The 10,908-nt window shown below is 30.8% G+C and overlaps 2 protein-coding genes and 1 non-coding gene across 3 annotated transcripts; 1 reads left to right on the top strand and 2 right to left on the bottom strand.

Annotated features, from left to right (window-relative positions):
- Positions 1-851: 851 nt before the first annotated feature.
- LOC8264971 (uncharacterized protein At4g13200, chloroplastic) lies at positions 852-3,178 on the top strand. Its single transcript, XM_002521065.4, has 3 exons — positions 852-1,146; positions 1,922-2,076; positions 2,721-3,178. Exons 1-3 carry the CDS (start codon positions 924-926, stop codon positions 2,988-2,990), a joined length of 648 nt encoding a protein of 215 aa, XP_002521111.1. The 5' UTR covers positions 852-923; the 3' UTR covers positions 2,991-3,178.
- Positions 3,179-3,963: 785 nt separating this feature from the next.
- On the bottom strand, positions 3,964-8,202 carry LOC8262794 (guanine nucleotide-binding protein-like NSN1). Its single transcript, XM_048376684.1, has 10 exons — positions 8,044-8,202; positions 7,924-7,954; positions 7,594-7,838; positions 7,182-7,287; positions 6,920-7,093; positions 6,526-6,743; positions 5,992-6,256; positions 5,623-5,802; positions 5,261-5,472; positions 3,964-4,513 (listed from the first exon to the last, which is right to left on the bottom strand). The coding sequence occupies exons 2-10, from the start codon at positions 7,940-7,942 to the stop codon at positions 4,133-4,135; spliced, it is 1,800 nt and encodes a 599-aa protein (XP_048232641.1). The 5' UTR covers positions 7,943-7,954; positions 8,044-8,202; the 3' UTR covers positions 3,964-4,132.
- A 98-nt stretch (positions 8,203-8,300) lies between these two features.
- Positions 8,301-8,385, bottom strand: TRNAM-CAU. The gene is given in 2 exon segments: positions 8,301-8,336; positions 8,348-8,385. It is a non-coding gene; the product is annotated as a tRNA-Met (tRNA).
- Between the last annotated feature and the right edge of the window lie 2,523 nt (positions 8,386-10,908).

Below are 10,908 nucleotides of genomic sequence, written 5' to 3' on the forward strand. Positions count from 1 at the left end.
TATCTTTTACTTTATTAATCTATTCTCTTCTTTTACTTTCATTGGTTGCTTCTTTTTCTTTTTTTCTTTTGGTATTGGAACTTCTTATTATTAACTATTATATATATATTGTATTCCATTGCTGCCATCTAGACCTATTCACCAGTTCGGATATCCATCCGGTCTATTTAAGCCTGTAAGAAATTTTTGAATTTGAACATATTTTTTTAAAATTTTAAGTCCATCCACACTTAAAGTCTCAAAAATAGTAAATTTAAGAATATCATTTCTTTAGAACTTCCTAATAAATTTAAAATGTTCTATATTTTTTTTTATGAAGGATCATACTTAATATGACTTAGCTAAATTTGAGAATTCAACCTAACCAAACGCAACCTGATCCAAAATTTGACTATTATCACCTATTCTGTATGTATTTCTTTATTTTCAAGTTAGACAGTAGAGTGATCTGCTCGTTCTCCCATGTGAGACTTGTATCAGACAATTTTTCTTAATTTTCAGTAATAACGATAAGTGCATTATAACAGAACTACTTTTGAGTCTCCCCATGGTCTCCTAGGAGATCCGCTAATCTCTGTTTCTGGGGACCGGTTCCCACTAAGCATTATGACACGATGATATCTAAAATTTTAGGATCTAGAACGAGTTTTTTAATGTGATAATTAGATTTGTTAATTTATTAGATTAACTCTATGCTTTCTGATTTTTGGGTATTTGGTGATTGTGAGGACAGGCCCATCAGAAATATGAAATCCAAACTCAACAAATCTGCTAAAGGAAGCTGGACAGAAAAGGCCAAACCCACTTCTCTAATGTCCAAAGAAAGAAAGATGCTTGTTTTCTTCCTATAAAACAGCCATGGCAAAGTAGAATACAAATGAGACACCCAGATAAAACCCAAGAAACAGTAGAGTTCCAGCAGCATGAGTGGGGTTTTGCCTTCCCCACCATTTATTTCCTTCTCTTCTATTAAATCCAATAACCAAACTACCAACTTTAGCTGTGCTCTTAGCCCTGTTACTAATGGTTTCTCAGATTTAAAGCTTAAAAAGAATTTGGCTTTTGGATTTAGAAATGAAACGACACAGTCTCATACAATCAATCTCCGATGTAATAGCACCACTGGACCTGGTGGCCCTGGTTCCGGTACTATTCTTTCTTTTCTTTTCTTCTGTTTTGAGAGAATCTGTAATTTTGTTTAGTTTGATGCTGTTTACCTCATATAGCAGTATGAGTAATCAAGGTAGCTCAAATGATTCATGATGCACATATATTATTGCAGTTTGGATAATTTAGTACCTTTTTCTTTAATGAGTATAGGACTGGTTTTGTTTTGTTTGATGGAGATGCTTGGAGTCATTTTTTATGTTCCTTTTTTTCTATTGACAATTTTGTGTTTAGAGTGGCTTTTCAAGGTCTGGACATTTTGAGATCTTTTACCTAATTGATAACGATGGAGAAAGCTCAGGGTAAAATATTTATTTCTGAGAAATTAATGAGAAAGAGTATTAGAAATGTTCTTATGAGTTAGTGAATGCAAGGGCTTATGAAATGTAACCCATGGAATGCACTTGGTCCATTACAAATTTATGCAACAATAGGAACCTATGTTCAGGATTTGAGTTTATGGGAGCTAACTGCAGGGTTATTGTTTTTACCCTAATTTCCTTTCAAATTAATATGTTATTGTTAATATGGTAGGTCACAATTATATAATCTTCATCGTCAAATTCACAATCAATGGTTGTGATCTGTTATCCAAAAAATAACTATCCATTTTTTGAGATTTAAATTTAATTTTCTAAAAAGATCTCAACTATTCAATTTAAAATAAAATGTGGAGATAGGTCATTTTCTAGTTGACCATGAGAGGATCTCAATACTTTCCATTTATCAAGGACTGACATATGCAATTATGCAGGTGATAATGAAAGCAGGAGTGTTCTGGATGCTTTTTTCTTGGGAAAAGCTCTAGCAGAAGCAGTTAATGAGCGAGTTGAATCTGCTGTTGGGGAGTTTCTTAGCACAATTGGGAGGCTGCAAGCTGAGCAACAGAGGCAAATACAGGACTTCCAGGTAATGAACCATATATAAATGTGAACCTATATTGGACAGCTTTATTTAAGGTCATTCTTTACCCTCTTACTGCCTTCATATAAGAAAGTACCACTGTACATTCTTCTTTGAGTTAAAGCTTGTAATTTTATTTGCAAAAAGATATTTGCTTGTTATGTGTAGTTTAAGGGAGATAAGAGCTAAAAAGCATGTGAATTTTACTCGTCATTTTAGATACTATCATATTTATCTTTTCTTCAAAGTCAAATCTTTACTTGCAACATCATTTTTTTTGTCGAACAAGCATATGATGACTTACTGGTACATTTGGAGTTGATTCCTTCATGTGCATCCAAGCATTTGAAATCCTTTTCTGCACCATTAGTCTGCATCTATACATTCCTCAAGCCCAAAGAGTGTTGAGTGCAGGTCCTGGCACATTATGTGTTTTAAGATGTGGATATTTGTCTGAGAAAGATGTATACTTCAGTTTGTTAAATGTAACTACTGGTTGTTGCATGCATATTAATGCAAACAGAAATTTAATTCAGATCAGTGTAGAATCCATAGATTTCAATTGATGTTTGGATACGTGAAACCATTCAGCATTTCTTTATATATTCCTTTCATTGCTAGCCGTGTACCGTAGTCCATTGACTGTGCAGGAAGATGTGTTGGAAAGGGCCAGAAAAGCCAAGGAAAATGCAGCATGGGAAGCGATGGAGGCACAAGGACTTGTTTCCAAGCCTTCTACAGTTGATGCAGCATCAACTACATACGGCATTAACTCAGCAACATCATCATCAACAACCACCAATGCTGTCACTCCTACAAATTCTTCCTCATCTCCAAATTCAACCGCTGTCTCTACTGCTCAGACAGGTTCAGATCCTGCTGGGGGAGGCACTGGTTTTGGGGCGTTGAATGATGATTGAGCATGTCATACTTCCCATTAGATAAGTTTAAGGCATGGCTCACCCCTACTAGTTAATGGCTGAATGCCAAGCCTCCACTGCCAATTGGATTTGTTCATACTTCATAGTTGAATGATATAGAGAGGTAGACTGTATCTTCACAATCTCACATGAAGACTTGATAAGTTGTTGGGTTTAATTCTTTCACATATGCTGCTTGGCTTTGAAGAACCATTAATTTCTTGAAGCTTATTTCTGAAAGTTCCCCTCAAAATTATAAACCCTTTTCGTATTGTTGGCCCTTAAAATTATTTGGTACAAATTAAAGAACTCAGGGAGGGAATCTGCGTGAAGAAGCCTTTTGGTCATCAAAATTACTACAAAATCTTGTGGAAAATTTTAGGTGGCACAGAGCCCTAGGTGCAAATTTTATGGTGTCAAAACATGCCTCACCTTATCAAAGAACTAAACTCTAACACTGAGTGCAACATTTTCAATTTCGACACATTCTACTTTTGAATAAATGAAGAAATCATCATTACCCGTGATATTTCATACTATATGGAAAGAATTTACCATTAACGATAAAAAAAAAAAGAAAAAAAAAAAGTGAGGATATTCTATTTCAAGACGACTTACCGTCCAGTCAATTCTGAATCCAATTTTCATTTCATCTAGGCCTGTACGATTTCCTGTCCGAAAAGGGTATCCTCTTTACTAATATAATACTGGACAATTCCTCAAATTGAGCCCAATATTCTAGACTTGAACTGTTCTAGTTCTGTATTGGAAAGCAGCGATAAACTTAAATTCACAATGCATACAGCCTCTATATAATTACCCACATGGATTTTAATTATTCATCCCGGTTTTCTTACTAAATTAAAGTGGGTTTGGACCCTCGCTAGATTAACATGGGTTTTCAAAACCAACTCAAAGTGGTCTTGGTGATATAGAGACGTACTTTTCAGCTCTGACAAAAATTTCCTTACAATTGTAACGAAGAAACAAAATAATTCATTGCATTGTGCAGAGTACATATGTAGATTTAGTCATTACCCGTTGTAAGAATTAGCATAAAACTCAAATTATGATAAGAAGGAAAAAAGTGACTCAATCTCTGAGAATGCAAAACCCCTTTTTGTTCATGGTTGTGCATTCAATCATTCATCATCCAACTGAACACCAGACATTGGTACGGTCCCAATGATTTGGTTATCATCATCTGCTTCCCCATTCCCATCTTCGACATCCATGGCAGAACCCTTTTTCTTGAAGTAATCTACTTTAAAATCATAGTCACCGTCCATTGCATCCACTTTACCAGCTTTTTTCCTTCTTTTCTTCTCTGCTCGTTTCATTTTTGTATTGAGCATGCCTTCTGCTGTATATAGCTTCTCGTTTTGCCGGCTGCTTGGAGTTTTGCCCTTGTTGGCCTTATTCGTATCATTTTCTTCAGAAGCCATAGGCTGGTCTTCACCATCATCACTCATATCTTCAGCATTTTCATCACCTCTAGTTGATGGTTGGGCTTCCAAATCTCCCTGATGGGCAAATAAGTAATTAGGGATGATGTATTGAAAAACTGGAACTATAGATATGAGACTGTTAATTAGATAATTTGAAAACTAAAATCTTCCACAAATAAAAGAAATGAAACTGTGACCTAACATGCATGATTGTTACCAATCCAGGGAAAAAGAAAAGCTTACTGAAAGAGCTGACATCTACACATGCATATGTACAATGAATTCAGAAAGTTCTATTCAGAATTATGCATACAGGGGAAGCAAAAACCTTAATAAGCACTTGTGGTAAAACTGCTTCTAGAAAAATAGTGGTACTAAAATGAGCAACTTCTCCATTTCCATGGAAAAAGAAACTATAGACAGAACTCCCATCCAAAGCACTTCATCATGTAATCCATAATAGAAGCACCCCAAGAAAATGTTTACCTTTTGTAGTATTATCCAACACAAACTCAAATTTTAAAAGCATAGATATAAGCATTATTACAAGTAGCATTTCCACAAGCTCTTGTTGCAACAGTCATTAAATTATTGTCCATAACCATTTAAAAGCAATTCTTGGTATAGTGTTCTTTAGCAGGGAGAACTTCAAAAGAAAGCATCCAGAAGGCCCATAAGGTTGAAAGCACATATAAGAAGATTGATTACAACTGAGGATCACTTGCCATTTCCAAAATTCGTTTTCAAAATTTATCCTTTTGAAAGTTCATGCTGCAATTCAAAAAAGTACAAGAAATCTCAAATTTGTAAGAGATCACAAACCTCTATCATGCTTTCATTGAAACTGATTGGGCAACTAGGGGGAACTTCAACAGGATCAAAGTCGTTAACAGACTTGAGGCTTCCAATGAAAGAGGTTTCACCAGTGTAAACTTCATCAATATTAAATTCCTTTCCGAGCTCTGAAACAATCTTAGACTCTGAAGGTTCCTCTTGATTCCTAGTTGGGGGCATCGTGTAGTATGCAATCTTACCTGAAATGTCAAATAAAGAATTTTAGTTTTTAGAAATGGAATTTCTCTTTCTTACAATTCTCATTCACATCAGCTTATCTTGTATTTCCCTAATAATCTCTTTTTATTCATTCAGATGGAAGATAATAATAAAGTTCCAATAGAAGATACCCTCATTCCAGTCATGCAAAACAATTCTGGCAGCAGCATCAACATCTATGATACCACCCTTCTTCAGTCTCCCCCTGACCGTAGCCACCTTTTGCAAAAAGTCATCAACAGACTCAAAGTTTGGCGTCTTGTACAGGGTTACCAACAGTCTGGCAGGGCACAGTTTGAGAATTTCTTTCACTGTATTGTCCAGAAAGGCAATGAGCATCATTATGTTAATCATGATATAAAAAAGCTGTTGACAAAACCTAAAAGAATCAACTTTGGAATTTCTACCCAGACAAAAGTGCAAACTGACTTTCTTTTAGATAATTCAGAAAACATCTTAGAATCCTGTGGTTAATATATTTAAGAAATTGGTTAAATCACCTGGGCTAATTGGATCATCTAACTTCTCAATCCTTTTACAGTTACGAAGAGCTATAGATGCATCATTCTCCACAGACTTGAGCAGTACAACGCCAGGACAATCCAGCAATTTGACATTCTTGTCTAGCTGAACTTCTTGCATTGATCTTGTTAAACCAGGAGTAGCACCAACATTGACTACATGACTTCTCTTCAAGCTGTTAATTAGACTACTCTTACCAACATTAGGCAGGCCAATAATGCCAACTGTAATAGATTTTTTAATCTGTGAAAAAACAGGGTGTGCAATAGATTATTAGTTGAGAGACAAGATAACAAATTGTCAAAGATAAAATAAAATAAAATAAAAATCAAAGCCTAAATTTATAGTGGCACAACTTCAAATGCAACAATACTCAAAGTAGTGGAAAATCTGATAACTGATAAAATACACCTGGATGGCATAAATTAGACAATAAATCCTTAGAGCCCTGGCATTCCCTTCAGAGAAGGGAGAGAAATAGAAGAGCTCAATAAAGCAAAAGAACAACGTACATCATGACTTCTTGAGTAATTTTTCAACAATTTAATCAGAGTTTCTGCCCCAAGACAATCACTTGTTTGCAGAATATTGCTGGCCTTTGCTGCTTTTGAGGAAGATTTCCACCCTAAGTTTGACCTCTGCTCTTGGGTACTGCACTTGAAGGCAACTGTAGGAAATTCTTCTCTAAGATACTTTAGCCATTTTTCAACTGCTTCGCGAGGGACAAGATCTACAATGCAAGAAAAAAATTACAAAATATGGTAGTAAACAAGAGAAAACTCTCGTAGCATCACATTTTATCTGCCCATATTTGAATAGTTTTAAGTAGCAAGGCGAGAACAAAACACACACATAAAGGGACTTTGTCAGAGAGATATAAAAGGGTGAGTGGGAAAGAGAAAGTACCAATTTTATTTAGAAGCAACACTAGGTGCTTATTGTGACTTGATTTCATCACCATATTTTCCATATCAACACAACGGGTACCAAGAGGATCTCGGGCATCAAGGACTTCCAATATGACATCTGATTCTTCAATGACTTTAACCAACTCCTTATAGAATGCCCTATCTGAATTATCTGTAAGAAAAAAAAAATGCCAGTAAACATTAACTTAAAATGTATAAATTTAATATCTTCCTACAGATAGTATGTTCTATTAGCATACCCCTATTTCTTGCAAGTCTACCAAAATCTTCATTGGTCTTTTGCTCTTCAGACTCTTGCTCCTTTGCTGATGCATCCTCAAGTAACCCCAATTTTCTCTTTTGAGCCTGAAAATGCATACAGAGATCAATTACCAGTAGTAGACCAAAGATATAGGACAGGACCAGCAAAGCCATACAGCAGAAACGTTAAAGAGTGCCAAAAATTACGCCCATTCTAGATCAAATCAATCCACGTCTTCTGATCAAAAGCTATAAAAACTCAATAGTGGTTTCAGGTATGCTCGCTTTTTTCAGCGAAATATGGATTTTTATGAAAACCTCAAACAAGTGAACATCCAATTTAATTATTAAATACTATAACAAGGACATTAAAATAAGAAACAAATCAACTAATCAAAGTGAAATCAATACCCTCTCTTTGCGGGCAGCTTTCTTTTGCTCTAATTCCTCAAGAGCACGAGCCCGGCGAGCTTCAAGAGCCTTAAGCTCTTGTTCCTTAAAAGGCCAGTCATTGGGAATACCAGGATCCTTCTCAACCTTACGTTTATTCTTCAATCCCAGCTTTTTAGCTTCCTTAGCTTTCTTTTTATGATGCTCTTTAACCTTCCTTATAACCTTATATTTCTGCCTCAAGGTTACTCTTTTACTCTTGCTCTCTGCTCATCACAGTACTCATATTAAAAGAAGTCACAAACAAAACAAATGAAAAGAACTACAAATTGAAAAATGGGTTTGGCTTACTTTTGCTCTTCTTCGCCATATTTGACTGCCCCTGAACGTAAAATCATACCCGAAAAAAGAAAAGTTAAAGCAAAAACTGTAAAGAAAGGATAAAAGATAGTGAGAGAGATGATTAATTACCCGGAAGAAAATCCAATTTGATAGTTGCAAGGCTGTTTCTTTTTAAAAATTGAGGTGGTAAGTGAGAGTTTTATGTTTTTCACAGAGGAAAAATGGAAGTTCGGGAGAATCGGTTTTGAATTAGGGTTTTTGAGAGGGGACAAGACAATAGTTGGTTGGGTTGGGCCAGCATTTAGTTACTTTTATGGATAATCTGTTGAAATAGATGGGCTGGACTGAAAAGCATGAAGCCCAGGCTAAAACTGCAAAAAGTATGTTGGGGTGAGAGAGGCTCGAACTCTCGACCTCAGGATAACTCAGAAGCTATGAGACCTACGCGCTAGCCAACTGCGCCACCACCCCTTTGAATGTTGGCTCTAAATATATTCTTTTCTTCACAGATTCATAGTTTCAAATTTATAATTCTTTTTGAACAATTAAGTTCAAATTTATAATTCTAAAGTCAGGATAAATTATTAGAATTTTGATATTTTCTCGAGTGACTATCATACTCGGCTATTATTATTATATAATCATAAAATTAAATTTATAAATAAATTTTTTAATATTTAATACTTAATAATTATATTTTAAAAAAAATAAAAAAATAAATATATTTAATTATTTTAGCCTTTTTAATATCTTAAAATCTTATTAGTTTACAAATATAAAATTATTCTAAGAATATTTATTGACCAATTCTAATATTATATAAATCCATACTACCAATATAATTGATACTACTATTAAAATAATTTTTTCGATATACAAACTATTATATAATTAAAAATTAATTTATTAGTAAATAAAATATTTAATGTATATTAATTTTTAAAATTACATTCAGAAAACTAATTTGTTAGTTAATAAAATATTAAAATATAATTAATATGTTTTTTTTGAAATGATTATTATCTAATTAGAAAATTAATTTATTATTAATATGATATTTCTTAGAATTATAATTGGTGTTTAATTAGGAATATAATTTATTAATCATTAAATTAATAGAAAAAAATATAGAATTATACATAAACTTGAATTTTATGTGTTAAAAATAAGTAAATATGTCAAAATAAAAATAAATACACATGTCAAATAAAATTTTATATGTCAAAATAAGAGACACGTATCAAAAAAATTTAGATCTCAAAAATTAATACATACTAGTTACCCATGCGTTGCACCAACCAGTAATATTATTTTGATTATAAAATCAAGTTGATAAATACAATTTAATAGATTTTTTAATATTTAATATTATTTTATAAATTTTTTAAAGAATAACAAACAAACTATTTTCAAATGTCTTTCAATTTTTTAAATTTTTAAAAATTAATTAATACAATAATATAAAAATTATCTATTAATTAACTTTAATATTATAAATTAACATATCAATATAATTGATATTACTATTTTTAAAATTAACAATTTATTATATAATTAAAATTTTATTTCATTATAAAATATAATATGAAAATAAAATTTTAAGATGTTATTTTATATATTAAAAATATTATCTAATTATAAAATTAATTTATTAGTTAATATAATATCAAAATATAATTAATATGCTGCTATTTTTATGATAGAATTAGTATCATTATCCTGATTAGAAAATTATTATTAGTTAATATAATTAATATATTATCTCTTAAGCACACATATTAAAATTTCATGTGTCAAAAATTAAGCACACATATTAAAAAAATTAAATTTTAGAAATTTATATATATATATATATATATATATATATATATATATATAGAGAGAGAGAGAGAGAGAGAGATTGGCAACTAAAAATTATTTATTTAACTTTATGTCATTAGTATATTCTTAATTATTAGTTACTCTTATAATTTGATTTTTATATATTTATAAATATTATAATGTTTGTTAGTAATTGTTATTACAATTTCAAATATATTTGATGATTAAAATTTAAAATTTAATATTATCGTATTATATAAATTTAATATGAAATTTTAATAAGTTTTAGTAGTTTTAGTTATCAAACAAAATTAACTATACATAACATTTAAAATTTTCATTACGAATTATATTGAATATTTAAAATTAGATATTTCAATCTTTATCATTAAATTTCAAATTCTAAATACAATCTAAACTTTTACATACATTTTTTACTAAATTTAATCATTACTCGTAAAAGACAACAGTATTCAAATACTATTGATTAAGTGCCAAACAATAAACTAATGAAGAGATAAACTAATGATAAAGTTTAATTTTTAAATTATAATAATTAAGAATTTTTACTTATTTTTTGTCCATAATAAAAAAATAGATATTAAGAAATCAAAATAAAATACATTATTCTATATAAATATTTTTTTTAAATATTTTGTATGAAAGAAAAGATGCATTCAATTAAAGTTTTTATAGACTTTTTTTAAGTTATTTATCTTAAAAGGTCAATAGATTTATGAATAACTTTTATATACCATTAAATCTCTACTATTAATTATTTAATAATGAAATTAATTATTTTATTTTTACTATTATTTTATTTTTACTCTAAATATTCTTCTACGTAATATTACCCACAACTCTATATATAAATAGTTGACTTCATTTTATTATTGTGTTAAATTTAGATTCACTTTTAAGTTTTCTATCTCATAATAACAACATATTTTATTATTGTCTTTTAAAAAAATTATTATAAACAATTTATTTCTAATTAAATCACTAGATTCATGCTATATTCATTATATTTTGCTTATTATCTATTTGATAAATAGTTAAACCGACAACAATCACCTTTAAACATTAAAAAATGAAAAAAATCTTGAAATATTTATTTAGATCTTTATATAAAAATTCATTTAAAATACATAAGAATCTATGTCTATAAAATTT

Source organism: Ricinus communis, chromosome 7 (genome assembly GCF_019578655.1).
Source record: "Ricinus communis isolate WT05 ecotype wild-type chromosome 7, ASM1957865v1, whole genome shotgun sequence".
Taxonomy (NCBI): Eukaryota; Viridiplantae; Streptophyta; class Magnoliopsida; order Malpighiales; family Euphorbiaceae; genus Ricinus; species Ricinus communis.

Coding starts and splice junctions, on each gene's coding strand:
- LOC8264971 (XM_002521065.4), top strand. CDS start 924: ATGAGTGGGGTTTTGCCTTCCCCACCATTTATTTCCTTCTCTTCTATT. Junction 1,147..1,921: donor ACCTGGTGGCCCTGGTTCCG/GTACTATTCTTT, acceptor GCAATTATGCAG/GTGATAATGAAAGCAGGAGT. Junction 2,077..2,720: donor GGCAAATACAGGACTTCCAG/GTAATGAACCAT, acceptor TTGACTGTGCAG/GAAGATGTGTTGGAAAGGGC.
- LOC8262794 (XM_048376684.1), bottom strand. Junction 7,288..7,593: donor AAGCTGCCCGCAAAGAGAGG/GTATTGATTTCA, acceptor ATGCATTTTCAG/GCTCAAAAGAGAAAATTGGG. Junction 4,514..5,260: donor TCAATGAAAGCATGATAGAG/GTTTGTGATCTC, acceptor TTTGCCCATCAG/GGAGATTTGGAAGCCCAACC.